This window comes from Mastigoproctus giganteus, chromosome 12, assembly GCF_048544385.1.
Source record: "Mastigoproctus giganteus isolate SK-2022 chromosome 12, ASM4854438v1, whole genome shotgun sequence".
Taxonomy (NCBI): Eukaryota; Metazoa; Arthropoda; class Arachnida; order Uropygi; family Thelyphonidae; genus Mastigoproctus; species Mastigoproctus giganteus.
The window spans coordinates 161838175-161856891 of NC_143586.1; the positions used below are offsets into that span (position 1 = coordinate 161838175).

At 37.7% G+C, this 18717-nt stretch overlaps 1 protein-coding gene across 1 annotated transcript in view; it reads right to left on the minus strand.

The window, feature by feature from the left end:
- Window positions 1–18717, minus strand: part of LOC150077553 (osmotic avoidance abnormal protein 3-like) — a 425893-nt gene that overhangs the window by 74052 nt on the left and 333124 nt on the right. Inside the window, exon 16 of the mRNA XM_090385940.1 lies at window positions 6691–6867. Coding sequence (XP_090242066.1) covers window positions 6691–6867 — 177 coding nt within the window. The remainder of the gene's footprint in view (window positions 1–6690; window positions 6868–18717) is intronic.

Genomic DNA, 18717 nt, shown 5'->3' on the forward strand with positions numbered 1-18717 from the left:
GCAGGACAGCTGTATGAAAATTTGTTTCAGCCAGAGGTTAATTGACTGTTAGAACGAACAACCATGTGGTGTTGTGGAAGTGGGTAGTTTGAATAAATTTAGGGAGAATTATTCAAATTATGAGAGACAATGAGTGGCTGATGCTATATAAGCTTTTCTCCTTGCATCATTTGCCACTTCAAATACTAATATTTGATGAAGTATACAAATTTTTGAAAGCCAGTATTAAAGTAACAAAACTTTGATACAGCATATTATGGATGAAGTGGGAAAAGGACACAGAGGAACAAAAATTTATATACTTTGAATAGGTGACAGAATATATTAATCATCTACAACAAAAGCACAACATAATAAAACAACAACAAAAATTTTGAAGTCATGATGTAGTCACTTTAAAAAAAAGTATCTGGTACAATGATTTACTTATGAAAAATATTAAAAGAACAGATGAAATTTAAGACAGTTGCTAAATTTAACATAATTTATTTCTAATTAAGTGACCTTTATTTTCATGAGTTAAAAATCAGTTTCTCAATTAACCATAATAAATCCCAAAATGGTGTTTTTTTTTTGTATCTGCTTATGTTCATCACATCATTCGAATAAACCTAACCTGACATATGCAACTTGTATCTTTCAGTTTACCACACACACACACACACACACACACACACACACACACACACACACACACACACACACACACACACACACACACACACACACTAAATGAGCGTATTTAAAGTTAGGCACTGGTTTCAAATTGGTTGTCCCCCAATAGCTGGTTTTATTCTGAAATACTGCTCTACTACCAAACCTATGAATTTCAAAATTTGACCTATTTTATATGCAAAAGAAAAACTCTTTAAAATATAGGTGCAGAAAAATATTTTTAACAGCTATCCTAATACAAACAAAGGTATTCAAGTTACAGTATTTACTCAAAATTGTTCTCTGGGTATCGAAAACAGCAAATATGTAATGTACTCTTTGAAATCTTTAAATTAAAAGGGTACATATATCCATATCTATTAAAACTAAGTGGTTGGTGTGACATGCGTATGATTAGCAGTTTGGTTGGTCAGTATCAATCAAGATGACGAGTTCTTCAGAAGAAAAGGAGTACAAGTCAGTAAAAATCATTTTGACTTATTTCAGGTTTCTTATGGTTTAAGGTTTCTATTTTAAAGGCTAAAAAAATAATAATAAAAAAAAATGGAATTAATGGCCTCCAAGCATGCATTCATAACAGCAAGTATATTATGTCTGTAAAAGTGTGCATTTGCAGAGTGATCTGAAATATCCAGAATAACTCATGGGGAAATCCTCCACCTCAGATCAGCTAACTACAGCTGCAGACAACTTTTTCCAACCGTGATGCAAATCAAACTCAGACCTCTCCAAACAAGTGGCAGATATCAACTATATCATGATTGCTAGGCTGTCACCAATATTTCAATTTAAATGCCAAAGGTTGTAAACCTATTCAGTTACTTCACAGAACAGCACTTCATCTAATCCTAATGCAAAAAGTGAAACATACAGCAAAAGTAGTATAAATCTGTTTTGCACTGAATCATGCTTGATAAAAAAACCAAAGGAACACAAGGATGACAGGAAATAGCATCCTGTTTGCAAAAGCACATCAATGTTTTCTCAAAAAATACCAAACATATCTGTATACCTGTACAAAATAACAACAACTGAAAAGTTGTTTTAATCTGAATGAAAATCATTCAAAATACAGGATTACCTATGAACCTTACAATCACAAGCATACTTTTTTTAAGAAATGAGTAATTTTGATACTATTAAGTTTTTTGGAAAAAAAAAAAAAAAGCAAAAATGGAGGCCTGACTTTTCAACTAAGTCACTAAAACATAGTTGCCAACTCTGACTTTTGAAAAGCTGGAGATCAGATAATTTTAAGCAGATTTTATGCAAAAAAAAAAAAAAAAAAGGGAAATTTTTCAGAAAATAGTGCACTTAGAGTAGGTGTTCATTACGGTCTGTGATATAAATTATTAACAAGCTGTACTGCAATTTGATGGTGTTATCAGTTCAGTGACGTAAATACCACATTCTACTGAAGGAGAGACAGAATGTATGATGCATGCATAGGCTGCCAACTTTTGATTTTCAAAAATCTGGAGATCAGGTAACTGTAAGCTGAAGGAAAACAGGAGCATTTCCACAAAAAATGTCTTCCCAAAAAACCAAGAGGTACTACACTAGAAAATAAATTTCAAGTGTAGTATGAACTTTCTGGTTCACTGACAACATGTACATTTTACATTAAAATACAGCTATAGGATTGTTCATGTTATTAAAATGCCAAGAATGACTCTGATAATTTGCATAGCTGCTAACTTTTGATTATAGAAAAGGTGGAATTAGGAAACATGACATGGATAGGAGGAAAACAGAAAGTTATTTGGCTAAAACAGGCAAAAAAAAAAGTTTTTTTTTACAAAAAAACCTCTGGGGGTTTTCTGGGGTTTTTTTTTTACAAAAAAAACCCCAGAAAGATAACAGGAGATTTTTCAAAAGAATGAGGAGGGTTTTTTAATTACACACTACATTATAAAAATTAAATTTCACTGACAAAATATACATTTGATATTAAAAAAACAGCCAAAGAATTTAGGATAGTTTACCAGCACAGTATGCTTTCAAACATTGATTTACCTAAGTTTTTTGGATTGCCTGTTAGATATGAACTAATTATTATTGCTTCAAGAAAGATACTGTAGAAGACTTTTCACCCCTTCAGAAATGTTGAGTCAAAGTTTTGTTTATAACAAGATAATGGCACTGCTGTTCAGACTTGGCTGTCAAGAGCATTTACAAAACCATGCCAGAAGGAAAGAACTGCATTCAGTTTTTTTTTCACTTGGAAGAATATTCTCTGACACTCAGGAATTATTAAAAATACCAAGAATGACTTGGAAAAAGTTATTTTATCCATGGTCAGTTTTCTGACCAAGGACCATTGTACATCAATTCTTTCTTCTTTTATTATAGCATCTGAGAGTTTCTCACATTGAAGTCGACAAAAATGATCTGCAAAGTAGCTAAACAGATATCAAGTACTGAAAATTTTTTTTTTTTGCAAAATAAATTCATTTGTTTGGTTTTAAAAAAACTTGTTCTCAGTATAGCATTATTGGATGATGAACTGGATCTCTAAATATGATTATATTTCAAGTTAATGTTAAATATTATTTAACTTAATGCTCCTGATAACCCAGTTGGGCAACTTGTTATCTATGAACTCTGTTTAGAGCTGGCAGACTTTTGACTGCTGTACGAAGGTTTTGGTCTTAGGAATTCATAACAAAAAGTCACCTAATTGCCAAAACTAAGTCGAAATTTACCAAATTTATTCACGAAATCATACAGCTTCTGCTATGATTGTATTAAATATTTGAAGTTGCAACACTTCACATTGGATTGTATCAGCATACAGATCACACTGATGGTACAATGTGTAAGCTTGCACTAATGCCTTTTTTTTTTTTTTATGGACAGCTTATGGTAAAGTTCTACTACGTCAACCTGTTTTGATGTTCACACATATTGTCTCTGCACTTGTCTCTCATTGGTCTTTTGTAATTGTGATTGACAAGGAAGGTGGCATTTACTAATTTACTGTGAGGGGTGAATGGCATTTTGGCTCATATTTCTACTCTACTGGCAATGTGAGTTATGAGTTGAAAATTTATGTATTTTTCTTTAGTTGTCGTTGTTATAGGAGTTTTTCGTGCAAGGCTACTTAGGCCATATTGCACCTACCAAATGAAGTGAGGTTATATGTGATAACTGCCTTGGGAGCAGTTAGAATTGTTTATACATTTGAATTTGCTTTAGGTAGGAAAAGAATTTGGAGAGGTTTGCGCCATTCCCTATGATGTGGCTGAGTGACAACGGTTTTTTGTAAATTTGACAGGGAACTGAAAATAGACTGTCGAGCATTGTTAGACAATGCTACATTCAATGAGTGTATATTTTTACTGTCAGGAAATGATCCTCTGCAATGCGTACACTGTGGAGGATCATTTCCTGTGAGCAGAAACATATGAGTGAGGAGAGTATGGCCTATTCAGCTTCTGGTCAGGATTACACCTTCTTTTCTATTTTCACAGAGGCTCGAATTCCATAATTGTGGTTCAGGTTTCAACTGAAACAGCTTGTTCTGTGTTTGATTTTTCCATAGAAGTGACCATTGTTCCGAAAATTTTCTCTGGATACACATTTCTCTGCATCTACAATCTGGATATGGGACTAGATCATTTGTTGAGGCTATGCTGGAGGGATGCTTTGCAGCATCATCTGCACATTCATTTCCTGGGATACCGCTGTGACCTGGAATCCAAGAGAAGACAACAGTTTTCTGATGCTTGTAGAGATGTATCAGCGCATGTCTTATGAGTTTTATCAAAGGATTGTAAGGTGTGTTTTTGAAATCCACATATATGATGCTTTTATTGATTGACAGGAATGAAATATTTTCCAAGATAAGCTTAATGGCATGAAGCTTAGCAGTATAACTACTGCATTCAGCTGGAAGTGAAAGTGAAACAGTTCTATTAGGGAAGACAGCAGTTGCACCCACTTTATTACCAGACTTTGAACCATCAGTGTAGATTTTAGAAAAGTGGGAATAATTCTGTGTATGGACAAGATGTAGGTGTTGTACATAGATATGATATATAGCACCTTTTCCCCATTGCTCAAAGTAATCATCACAAGAAGGTGTGAAGGTAATCCATGGTGAATCTGAATCTCTTAAGTCTCAGAGAACATTATGAAGTTGAATATTCCAGCATTCTGTTAGGTTCCATAATCTGATAGCAGTAGGCTGAATTGTTAGTGGTTTCCCACTGAGGATCATGTAGTAATGACAAAATAGGATGAGTGGGGAGGCTTTTAATTTTAGCTGAGTAGTTCATCAGTAACACCTTTCTTCTGATATTCAGTAGAGGTTCGTGTGCCTCAACATACAGATTTTGAATTGGGGATTTTCTGTATGCACCAAGGGCAATCCTCAGAGTAGAGTGTTGGATGGGAGCAAGATGGGTTACGGTACTCTCTCTGGTAGAGCCATAAACATGTGCTCCGTAGTCCAGCCGAGATCTAATTAGGAACCTTTACAAGTAGAGCAAAGTATAATGGACTGCATCCCATGATGTACTAGAGATGACCCAGAATACATTCATTTTCATAATGCAAGTAGTTCATAGGTGTTTGATGTGCTGTTGGAAATTTTTCTTTAGAAGTAAATCTTCAATTATATTAATTTTTAATAAAGTAAGTTCTTTTATTAATCTTTATTACTTTCTAAGTTAAAAGAGGGTATAATTTGTTAGTGTTTTTGTTAAAAGATGGTGGGGGAAGCCCATAGTATGAACCGTAGTATGATGGTTTCACAGATAAGATCAAATTGAGTCAAAATGATGGATTCTCTATCATAAATTAGAGTTCGCAGCTATGCTAAAAAAAATATATCACAAAATGAAAGTGGATGACATGTTGACAGCAAACTGGTTGAAAATTCAATGGATTGGGGTGAGAAAAGATACTCCTTAAACTTTTTTTAAAAGGAAAGTTATGGTGACTTCAACCTCCCAGAGTTGAGTAGCAAGTGTAGTCAGCAATGATGCCACAACCATTACAGTCTCCTCTGTATCTAGCATGTTGTCCTGTCTCATAACTTAAAAACAAGATTTAAAGATAACTTAAGACAAGCTGGACCTTTTAACTTTCATTTTAATTCCACCTATCACTCATTTTTAGAAATTTGAAATCAATATGAGGAAGTGAATCCAATACTGCACCTTATGGGTGAAGGGAAAGAGATAGCAAAATTAAACTTTTTTTTTTTTTTTAAGTTGCAGTTTCTTTGTAAATAATTTTATTTCAATAAAAATTCAGTAAGTTCGGTGGTTAAAAACATTACATTTTGATATTTTGGTATTGTGTTCGGAAGAAAAGTGGTACAGGTAAAAAATGTGCAAAAAAGAAACATAACAAAATAAAATTTTATCCTTTGTTGATTTATATTTAACATAAAAGTAATTTTATATTAATGCCCGATTCCTTTATAGCTCCAAATTTAAAACCACTTATTTCTCAAAATAAGGAAACTCTGACTTATGCCACTTTCTTTCTGAAGAGCTCATTTAATATACAAATTAATAATTTAACAAATAGCTTAAGATATAAATGAACATGAAAATCTTTTTGGTCACAAAAGTTATCAAGTAACTATTTAATAATAAACAACCTTTCTATTTCATAATGATGTGATTATATATACTTAACAGAGCAAGTCCAACAGAATAAGACCTGTCAAATAGTGAAGGGTACTCTAACCTTTGTGCTTGTGTATTAAGATTAAATATATTTCTGTTATTTATGAAAAAGAATTCCATATGAAAGATACTAAGCACAGCACTTCTCTTCTAAGAGATACATTAGTTTTTAAAAAAAAAAAGTTTAAAAAGACTTAGGGTATTATTCTTCTAGGTTTGGCTTCTTCTGATCTTGGACGGATAGGAGGTAAGGCATTGAGTACCCTCCACTTTGATTTGGGGGACGGTAATTGTCATATTGGCCACTCATTACTTCCTAAATTTGATCTTGTTTTTTTTTTTATTCTTTTATTAAAGTTTGTTTCATTACTACCACTAATTCCATTACCACCACAAGGAAGTGCTTCCAGTCTTCCTGGTTTTCGCTGATTTTGATCTTGGCAGCCTAGTGAAAATGAACTGTTTAAGTTTCCATTGTAAGTGGAAAGCTGTAAAAAACTGTCATTTGTTTCCTTGTGGCCTGTTATACCATTAGATGCAGGATGTTGAGCTACACAGGGAAGAATTATGACAAAAAAACAAAAACTGGATTAAACATCAAGATTTTAAATTAAAATCATACTATTTTTAATATAAACAAAAACATCCAATATTTTTTTCCAATTTTTGTCTTCAAAATGATTTTTGCCTTTTTTTTTATATTGACAGAAGTTGAAGTGCATCTTATGATGCTGAATATTTCATTCTGAAACTATGGATGTCAAAATTATTTCCTTTATATTATGGGCTAAGACAATTTTATTAAAGTTTAGACTATTATATGCATTAGCCATGTTATAAGTCTTCACCAGACACCTAAGTGGAAATGCAATGACACCAGTTGTTTTATTTTGTTATTTCAATTTTTAATTTAACTTCATTTTATTTAATGTTAATTTTAATATGCAGGTTATGAGTTAATGGTTTAAACTAGTATCTACTAAGGAAAGGTTTAACGAAAGTTCTATAGTGTATAGCAGCATTAATGTGTATAATACTCAGAGTCTTAATATTTTCAAAACAACATATAATTTTTAATCTTAGGAACAGTCTGTAGAGTCAAATTACACTTTTGCAAGCAGATGGGTTACTGGACCATACTGGGAGATTAAATCATGGAGTTAATCAGTATTTCTGTTGGTTGTTATTTTTGGCAAAAGGGTTGTTTAGACCATATTGTACCTATCAGTGATATCGAAATTATACATGGCGACTGTTATGGGAACAGTCAGAAACAATCATATAATGTTATCCATTTGAGAAAGCAGAAAAACTCCAAGAGATTATTATTATTGTTGTTAGCCATATGGTGCAAGGAAGCCTGAGGCTAATGCTGCACCAGCCAAAAAAAATTTGAGTTACCCTGAGAGAGAGAGAGAGAGAGAGAGAGAGAGAGAGAGAGAGAGAGAGATAGAAGGGAATCACCAAGAAAGGGAAGAATGATGATATCCAGCTCAGGACCCTGGGTGTGCCAAGCCCATGCTCACCAGATGTGAGCTGTTGGGGTGATTAGCATCTTTACCTAGGATATGACAGAGCATCAAAAAGTTCTTTAAGATTTGGAAGAAAACTGAATGAGAGTTTCTGGGTATGAGTGTATAAGGTGCTTGTTTGTTTGTCTGTTTGTTATTTGGTTTTTAGGAGCATTAGCAACTAAGGCCATATTGCTCCGGGGATATGCGGTGGTCATTCCCTGACCTTTCCGCATCCTCCGTATTTGGTGGTCACGGGCTCGAACTCCAGTCTAATCAAGAAGCGTGTGCTACGCACTGCTGCTCCTGCCCACCTGGCTATGGAGGCGCCCTGTATAAGGTGCATTCAACAAGAATGTGCTTCATTGTGAGTGGAGAGGATCATTTCCTGTGAGGAGAAAAAGGTGAATAATCTGATTGTGACCAATTCATGTTCTGGCTAGGATTATTTTCCTTTCTGTTTACACAGAAGCCAGAGGCCTATAACTGTGGTTCGGTCTTATTTGAAAGAGCTTATTAAGACCTTTGAGCTTGCCATAGAAGCGTCCGTTGTTCCTTAAATACCTTTCGTATATTAGATCTGTAGTCAACATATGGAATGCAATAATGTGATGAGGCTGGGTTGGAGTGGATGTTTGGCTGCATAGTCCACACATTCATTTCCTGGTATCCCAGTTTGGCCTGGGATCCAGCAAAAGATGACTACTTGCTTGAATTCCCGAATATATATCAGCTTAAATCTTATGATTTTTATTAAAGAATGGGTTGGTGAGGAGGTATTTTGTAAGGCTAAAAGTGCACTCAGTGGTCCATACATATACTTTTTTTTGATGGACAGATGGAGGATATATTCTAGGGCAGTAGTTTTCAAACTATGAGATCTATGGACCCCCTTCAAAAATCAAAAAAAGTTGAAAAGAAAATTCAAAGTTTTATTTAAAACAACTCAACTTTATTCTTATTTTTACATAAATATATATAGTTTTGGTTTTTTTGGATTTTTATGGTGCAAAAACATCAAAGGTTACAATGCACCAGGAATTATTTAAATTTACCCAAAAAGATTGAGATTTTGGTACCATATGAAAAAGTTTACCTCGTCAAAAGTTGTATATAAAGTTGTATGTTAGACCACTCTTGGAATACTGTGTTCAGGTATGGAGACTGCACCTAAAGAAGACATTGTGCTTCTTGAAAGGGTCCAGAGATGGGTAACTTGCCTGGTGAGATCAGCAAAAGGGCATCCATATGAGGAAAGACTTCGAATATGTGGGTTGCAGAGCTTGGAAACTAGGCATCTTAGAGGAGACTTGATTGAGGTGTTTAAGGCTCTGAGAGGCATAAGCAAAATGAATGAGGACGAAATTTTCATGGTTATAAATGATTCTAGAACTAGGAGCCATAATTTCAAGTTAAGGGGGGAGATGTTTAGACTGGATTGCAGGAAGTTTTATTTTAGCCAGCGAGTTATAAATTTCTGGAATAAGTTGCCTACATGGGTGGTAGAGGCTTGACAGTTTGGGGAAATTCAAAGGTCAGCTGGATAATTATCTACGGGAGGAGGGAAACGTTTAGGTTGTCCATTTCCTTTTCTCTTATTTATTAATTATTATTATTTTTTTATTTTCTTCTTCTTATTATAATTTTATTTATTTTTTTGTTATTTTATTATTATTTTTATTTATTTATTTTATTTTTTGACTGGTGCAGCAAAAGCCATAGGCTTCCTTGCACCATGTGGCCATTGCTAATACTAATACTAATATATAAATAAGTAAAAGGTAATATAGGTGTAAAAATATACTTCCTATTTTATATACATCTATAGATATTAATAGCACAAAAAAAGTTAAAAATTGCTGCCACAGGGTCATTGTCAGATAAAATCTGACAGAGTGTATACGGCTTATTCAGATGGCTAAAAGCAATAGAATGTGCACTTCCAAACTTTGGACACTGTTAAAACATGCTTGAAAGATAAAACGGTGTCACACTGCTCACACACACAGGAGTGTCATCGGCCCTCAGCAGATACAAATGTGTCAGATGACTATGTCCTATGTGGAGCCGAGCAAGAACTACTTCCTCTTTATGATCCCTGCAGACTAGACCACTACAGTTTGATTACAGGCTTAATTTGATAGAGTTTGTTTGTTAACTGCCCATGCCACAAGTCTTGTCACTGTGAATAAATCTTATTACGAATAATTTGCCTGTAGTCTGTATAGGGGACTGACAGGCCAAGATTATTCATTGGGACTGCTGATTTGGCTGCATTATTAGCCAAATAATTTCTGGTAATGCCAGTGTGGCTGGGATCCAGCAGAAACGGATGTCGAATCCACCTTCATAGAGAGAGCAAATCATCTGCTGAATCCGGAACAGGATTGGATGATTGTTGTGTCTCATTACTGATAAATGCAGTTCTGTGGTGTATATGCTGCATTCAGAAGGAATCTGCTCAGATATACTACAGTCAGAAAAGACAGTGGCAGATCCCACATAAGTTTCTGACTTCGAGCCGTCTGTATACACAGGTAAGAAGTTCAGCTTGGTGTTGTGAGTAGAGCTCAAGATAGACAGTAGGTGGTGTATCCGACTTCATCCAGTTTTTAAAGGAGAAGTCACATGATGGAATTAGAGTATGCCAGGGTGGAAGGGGCTGCTTTGGTGAATGAGTGACCTTGTCCACCATCATGCTAGGCTCTTCAAGTAGCTCTTGAACATGAATACCAAATGGATGGTTGGCGGTCAAATGTGTGTTATAAAGACTTTCTCATCGTGGCTCAAAAATGGATGTCCCCATAGCGTGATTTCACAGTCATTTCAGCTTAAAGACATACTGTAGGGACAACTGCTTTCGTCGAAGTGACAGGGATATACTTGTTCATTTGCTTCGACATACAGACTTTGGACAGGTGATGTTTTGAATGCACCAGTAGCAATACAAATGGCCTGATGGTGGATGGGATCAAGCCAACGAAGTGCACTGTTTCTGGCAGACGTATATACTTGATGTTGTTGTTATTTTGTTTTTAGGAGCATTAGCAACTAAGGCCATATTGCTCTGGGGATATGCGGTGGTCATTCCCTGACCTTTCCGCATCCTCCCTATTTGGTGGTCATGGGCTAGAACCCCGGTTTAATCAAGAAGTGTGTGCTACGCACTGCCACTCCTGCCTACGGAGGCACTGAACGTATATACCTGAGACCCATAATCTAATTTTAAATGTACAAGTGGACGAGACAGGTTAAAGTGCACCTGTCTGCACCCCAAGAAGTAGAAGAGAGCGAGTGGAGAATGTTAAGTCCTCTCATGCACTTTGTGCATAGCTGACGAATGTGTTGGAGGAATGTCAACTTTTTGTCAAATGTCAAAATTCTTTCGCAAGAATTTTGTCACCGCTACTACTGGAATAGTTTTTTGTCCAAGTCGTAATTCAGGTTCAGGGTGGAGGTTACATTTGCGACAAAAATGGATGCAGACGGTCTTCTCCAGTGAGAACCTGAAGCCATTGGCTATGGCCCAGGAGTTAAGACAGTCAGTGGCTTGTTGTAGTTGTCTTTCAATGACTCTCATGTTGCATGATTGAGTAAATATACAGAAGTCATCGACATAGAGGGCATTGTTTACTGTTGGAGGAAGTTAGTATTAGTATTAGCAATGGCCACATGGTGCAAGGAAGCCTATGGCTTATGCTGCATCAGCAAAAAAAATAATTAATAACAGAAAAGGAAATGGACAACCTAAACGTTTCCCTCCTCCTGTAGGTAATTATCCAGCTGACCTCTGAATTTCCCCAAACTGTCAGCCTCTACCACTCATGTAGGTAAGTACAGTAATACCCCGACTTACGCGAACTCGGAGTTACGTGGTTCTTGATTTTTTCGTTTGGCAACACTGCCACCCACTATCTTCAAGGTCGTTTTTTATATGCTATCGATATACGGTGCAACGGTGGAGAGTGAGAGCGAAAGATGAACAAAATTCAACTTTGCTGCCGCATGAGCTGCACACAAGAATTTGCATTCCAACTGTCATATTTATATGTGTACGTTCGAATTCTTACTCAACTTTTGTGGGAAATTACATGGTTTTCACAAAGAAAAAACTTTCCAGGCTTTAAGGTTTCCAAAGACCGATTGACAGTGATGGTTGGCAGGAATGCAGCTGGTGACTGCAAGTTAAAACCTCTTTTAATCTATCGCTCCGAAAACCCAAGAGTTTTAAAAAATATATCTAAAATTAGCTTACCAGTGATTTGGAAGTCAAATCATAAAGCTTGGGTGACAGCTTCCGTTTTTGAGGACTGGTTTGGTCACCACTTCATACTCAAAGTCGAACGTTATTGCAAGCCTAAACAGATTCCATTTAAAGTGATGCTTCTTATTGACAATGCACCCAGTCACCCTCCTGCCACCCTAATTAATTTCCACCCATGTGTGAAAGTTGTGTTTTTGCCACCAAACACAACCAGCTTGCTTCAACCGATGGACCAGGGAGTCATCAAAACATTCAAGGCCTACTACACGAGGCGTTCGTTTGCACGTCTGAATGAAGCTATGAGACAAAATACTGAGATATCTGTTAAAGACTTTTGGAAACAATTCAATGTTTTAGATGCCGTAAGAATCATTGAAGAATCTTGGGATGAAATTCACAAAAAAAACATTGAATGGTGTCTGGAAGAAACTTTGTCCATTTTTTTCAAAAACAAGACGAAAACAATGCCAGAAACTGATCATGTCGCTCATGTGATAGAAGAAGTTGTTAATCTTGCCAGGCAATTAGATTTGGAAGTCAATGGTGATGATATCAACGAGCTGTTGGATTCACATAGTCAGGAGCTGACAATGAATGAGCTCATAGAGATGCGTGACCAAAACGTCACTGAAGTATCCGACACTCAGACCCAGTTCCCCCAGAAAAGCACATGACAATTGCAAGCTTGACAGAAGGTCTCAGCTCAATTGAAAAGGGCTTAAAAATTTTAGAAAACAGACTCCAACGAAGAACGCGTTATAGCTACAAAGCAAGGAATAAAAAAATTATTAGCTTGCTATGAAGAAATTCTGGGTGAAAAAAAGAAGGCGATGTGTCGTCAGATGAATTTGTTAGATTTTATGAAGCCATCGACATCGAAATAACTTTTTTACGTAACTCATTTATTTTTTTAATACATATTTTTTATTAATATGTATAAAGAACTGCAATTTTATTAAAAATTTTTCTTCTAAACTAGTGTTTTTGTTAGTCCTTGGTCCCAATTAAACAAAATTTATATGTATTTATATGCAAAGTTGTACCCCGACTTACGGGAATTCGACTTAAGCGATTTTCGTTGGACCCACCTATCACGTAACTTCGGGGTATTACTGTAACTTATTCCAGTAATTTTTAACTCGCTGGCTAAAATAAAACTTTGTGTAATCCAGTCTAAATATCTCCCCCCCCGTAACTTGAAATTATGGCCCCTAGAATCATTTATAATGGGGAAATTTTGTCCTCATTCATTTTGCTTATGCCTCTGAGAGCCTTAAACACCTCAATCAAGTCTCCTCTAAGGTGCCTAGTTTCCAAGCTCTGCAACCCACATATTCGAATTCTTTCCTCATATGGACACCCTTTTGCTTATCTCACCAGGTGAGTTACCCGTCTTTGGACGCTTTCAAGAAGCATAATATCTTTCTTTAGGTGCAGTCTCCATACCTGAACAGTTGTTCGGTAATCACGTTTACTTTAATGGCAAAAAGCGTGACACTTAAGACAGATCCTTGGGGTACCCCCTCTTCTTGGCAAAAGGGCCGAGAAAGGGTGGATCCAATTGAAACCTGGAAAAGACGATGGGATAAAAATTTTTAAATAAAAACAGGAAGGTGATCTCTTAGACTGAGGTTATAAAGGTCTTTTAAAATACCAAATCTCCAAGTTGTGTTGTACACTTTTTTCATGTCAAAGAAGATAGACATAGTGGCATAGTGTTTTGTGGCAGGTGCCACCGGTAGTTTCCCACATCTGCACCATGGTACTTTGTGAAGAAATACAGAATTTCTGTAAAAGCCAGAAAAATTGTAATGTCTGGTTCGTGTCAGAGTAGCATTATGTTCTGTTATGTCACTGGCTTCTTGGCTGCAGGACCCGTAATGGGACCCCGCGTTACCTGCCACCACCACCAGTGGTGAGCCAGGCTGTCCATAATACTCTGGCTGGCCTGTGCCAGGGTTGCCTGAGCTTCCTGACAGGTAAAAAAAAAGGTAAACTGCAACCATTATCAACCCACTGCAGGATGGAAGCCTCCTCAACAATTCATGTTGAGGGAAATGGACAGAGACCAAGTTAAAAAAAAAAAGAAAAAAAAGAAAACAGGAGATAGTTAAAGTGGGGAGGAAGGAAGAAGGATGTGGAAGAAGGCATCCTCCAGATGATGGAAGCAGGGAGGGAATGGTTGGAATCCCTGTCCTGGGGAGCCCACCCACCCAGGGCCAAAGAAAGAAAGAAAAAAAAAAGTTGCAGCATAACAGTTACCCTGCAAAGAGGTGCCATATGGCATTTAACACCCAAAGGCATTTGTAGCACCTGACCCACCTTCCAGTATACAGGTGCAAAGTCATCCCACACCTGAAGGTGTCAGCAGGGTTTCAAGTTAATCCTACCCCGGATGGGGTTTGCAGTGTATCGTACCCTGGCAGAGGCACTAGTTTATCCTACCCTGTAGGGGTTTGCAGTGTGTTCAGGTGGATTCCCTTTGTACTACTGTTGCCTAGGAGATTGTTGTCTGATTAGCACGTCTGAGTTGGAAGGTTGATTGGGCAAACTCGGTAAGGGCATGATAGTAGAGCTCATCTTGAGGAAAAAGATGTTCCTGATGGTGTAGGTTTCCGTGTATTTTTGTGATCAGTCTTGTCCTGTAATCCTCATAATAAGGACAGTAGTACATGCTCCCAGCTTTCAGGTTATCTGCATATGCGAAGTATGTTTTGTTCGATGCCCAGATCTATTAATTTTTTCCTGAAGGGTCCATGTCCAGTTTTCACTTGGAGGCCTAGTGAAAACCAGGGAGGAGACTTTGGGTAAGTTTGGGCAACAAAAGGTAGGAAAAGTTTGGTAATAGCTCCCTTGTTTGTGTTATCCCATGCAGCTTGCCAAATTTCGATGAGTTTGTTTGCAATACATTTTCTCTTTCTTTTGGGATTGTTGGCCAGATCAAGGTGGATGTCAAGGATCTCACAGGGAATACCTCTCTTTAGTCTTTGAAATAGGCCTCTCTTGATCACCTCAAGATACAGGGGTAGATATCCTGCAAGGACTTGAAGGGCCAGTGTACTAACAGTGTGATAGGCTCTAGTAACTGTGAGGAGCATAACTCTGAATTGAATCCAACTTAGCTTTATTTTGCTGGATGTTGGCTCTGGTACCCCACACTGCTGCACCGTAGCAGTCAATTGGCAAGAAGATGGTTTCATAAATTAGTGCAAGTGCCCGTTGTTTAAGGCCCCAGTCTGCCATACTAATTCTGGCAATCAGTGCTGCATATTTCCTAATTTTGGTTGTGACATGAATGAGATGCGGGTAAAATGTCAACTTCATTCGAGGATGATGCCTAAGTACTTTATTTCAGGGAACAATTTTATGGGTGCATCATTAATTTTTATGGTTGGTGGTCTGGTTAGTTGAAGTGATCCCTTTAGCAAAAGAAGATGGACACCAAGTGTTCTCTTTTTTAGGAAAGCATCTCAGATAGATGTTTCCAGTCTAATTCAGTGGTCCAAGATGGACCTGTTCCTTCAGAAGCCGTATGAAAGTGGGAGAGGTCATTCGATTCTAAATATCACAAGAGATGAGCATTGACCATTCTTGCCAGTATTTTGCACAAACAGCTAGTCAGAGCAATAGGACGAGTTTTTCGGAAATTTTGGATCCTTTCCTGGCTTGGCAAAAGCAAGTATAGTTGCTTTGTGCCAGGTGTCCGGAAACTGCTCTTCAAGGAAAATTGTGTTGTAGAGAAAGAGCAGAAGGTCCATGGACTTTGATGAAAGATGTTTGGCCATTTCATAATGGATGTTGTCTGGTCCAATGGCAGTAGTCTTCATATGGGCAAGTGGTGTTTTCAGCTCATGAATGGTAAAAGGCCCATTATATGGGTGGAAATATTCGATGTTAACTTAAGGGCCTGTTTTTCAGTGTTGTGCTTAAGGACAAGAAACTCTGGGGAGTAAGATGATATGGCAGAGATGTTAGAAAACGTTTCACCAAGAGAATTGCCTATTGCAGTAGAGTCTGCAATAGTACATCCATTATATTCCAGGACCAATGAGGAGTGTGCTGTGTATTTTCCCTTCATTTTCTAAATTTTTTCCCAGACCACCTTAGTGCTGGTTGTCTGGGTAATAGATGATGTAAAACGGATCCACAATTCCTTTTGACTCTGATTGCAGATGTAACATGCTTTGGCTTGTGCAGATTTAAAGGCTAAAAGGCTAGCCATGGTAGGATATCGTCGAAATATCTTCCAAGCTTTGTTTTGAGCTTTTTTTTGCTGCTGTGCATTCTGGATTCCACCATGGTTTGGGAAAAGGCAGAAACCAGGTGGATGTTTTTGGAATTGTAGTTGCAGCTGCATGGACGATACTATTTGTTATGTACGTGACTGCATCACTGATAGGCTCCTGACTGACTGCGGAGATGTCAAAATTTGCCATTTGACGAAAGGCATTCCACTCTTCCACCGCGGTAACCTAACAGTAAGGCAAGGTCTCCCAGTAATTAGGTTGGTAATCATGGGGAAGTGATCACTTCCATATGGATTCTCCTCCATCTCCCAAGTGAAGGGAGAAGAGAATGGGAACTGATCAATGGCAGAGAATATACAGGCAGGCATGCAGAAGAAGGGAGAGGTCATTTTCAGTGAGCATACGCTCCATGATGCTTCCCCTTCCATTAATGTTAGCACTATCCCACAGGATGTTATGTCCATTAAAGTCCCCAAGAAGTAAGAAAGGGGGAGGCAGCTGCATTATGAGATCATCAAGGTCTTCCTGGCAGATGTCAGTACCAGGTGGCAAAAATATAGAACAAATGGTTAGTAAAAAACCCACTGTTATTTGAGTTGCTACAGCCTCTAAACTGGTTGTAAGTCGCAGAGGCTGAAATGGGCTTTGGTTACCCATGAGGATTGCGAATAATAGTAACATTACACATCCTGGGGTCATCATTGCCCTTAGGTAAGTCTTCTGTAAGAAAAAGCAAGACAGTCCGTGTTTCTGCAGGAGTGCCTTGATGTCGTGGGAAAATTCCATTGTAGGAATTTAGCCATTATGTGGGCTTGGTGGTTACATCAGTTGGCTTCCAAATTGCTGAAGGCTTACTTTTATCAGTCTTGGATTTATCTCTCTTGGGGAAGTATGGATGCTGTCCTGTGTCCATTTCCTCCTCCACAAAGAGTTCCAAGACTGAATCATCAGGTACTTCCTTCGCTTCTTACATCCATTTTTTTCTTGAGTCTCCTTTCGTGGCTGTGTTTTTTGTACTGTTACTTTTTCATTTGATTTTGGTAATGCTAGAGCAGAAGGACTGTGCTGGTTTTTCTGCGCTCAGTAAATAACGAGCAATGGGCATAAATAATTCTTTCGATGGTATGATAATTTCCATTTGAACACTTTTTTGCAACCTTTTCAGCGCATGTTGCCTTACTGCTGTTTATTTGTTTAATTACTTTTCTGGCCTCCTGGTATGAGATGTTCTGCTCTGCCTTTAGTCTTTCAATTTCCTTTTCTTTCTTCTACCTCTGGCATGCCCTAGAATAGGCAGGGTGCTTGCCTTGGAAATTAATGCAGGTGGGTTTTGAAGCCTTACATGATGTCATTTTGTGGTCTTTTGAACCACAGCGAGTGCAAGCAAGAGCACCATGGCAGGCCATTTGTTAATGTACATATTTCTGGCACTTAAAGCACCTTGATGGATTCAGACCTTGATGTGCTGTTCAGATAACCAGCTTTAACCTCATTAGGTGATGTTGGTGTATTAAAAGTAAGGATGATGTTTCTAGTTGGGACTAGATTTCCATCCCTACATACGAACATTCTCTTTGCAGCTGTCACTTCTTGTGATTTCAGTTCTGAACAGATCTCCTCTTCAGACACATCAAGAAGATCCCATTCTGAGATCACACCTCGGTATGAGTTCAGTGTCTTGTGAGGTGTTACAGATATTGGTACTCCACCAATAAAGTTGGCACGGAGGAGCTGTTTAGAGTGTTTATCACATTTCGTTTCTATGAGGATGTCTCCAGAACGCAGCCATTTTACAGATTTAGGGGAGCCCACCAACACTTCCAAACCCTTCTGAATAAAGAAGGGTGACATTTTCACTATATGTCTTATAATGGGGGATTTTAACTTCCCAGATATTGACTGGAACTTGTGTCACTAGCACATTAGCAAGACTTGTGGATTTCTCTGGGGTAGAAGTAACCCCAGAGCAATATACCAACTGTGTGGCACTACACTTAGGGTGGTAGAAAATGAAAAAGACCTGGGAGTAATTGTGCAGTCAGATGTGAAGTTTTCTGAGCAATGCAGACAGGCTACAAGAGAAAGTCATGGGGTTTTGTCAATGATATACAGGAATTTTTCTAGCAGGGAAAAGGAGTTGATTATCCCTTTGTATAAAGCAATGGTCAGGCCACGCCTTGAGTACTGCGTGCAGGTCTGAAGGCCTCATTTTAGGAAGGATGTAGATTTGCTTAGCATGTACAGAGAAGGGTAACAAGATTGGTGAGGGGGAATGAAGGGATCCTCTTACCAAGAGAAGCTTAAGTTCTGCAAACTGCAGCAGCTGGAGCCTAGGCACCTGCAAAGTGATCTGATTAAGGTGTATAAGGCCTTGAATG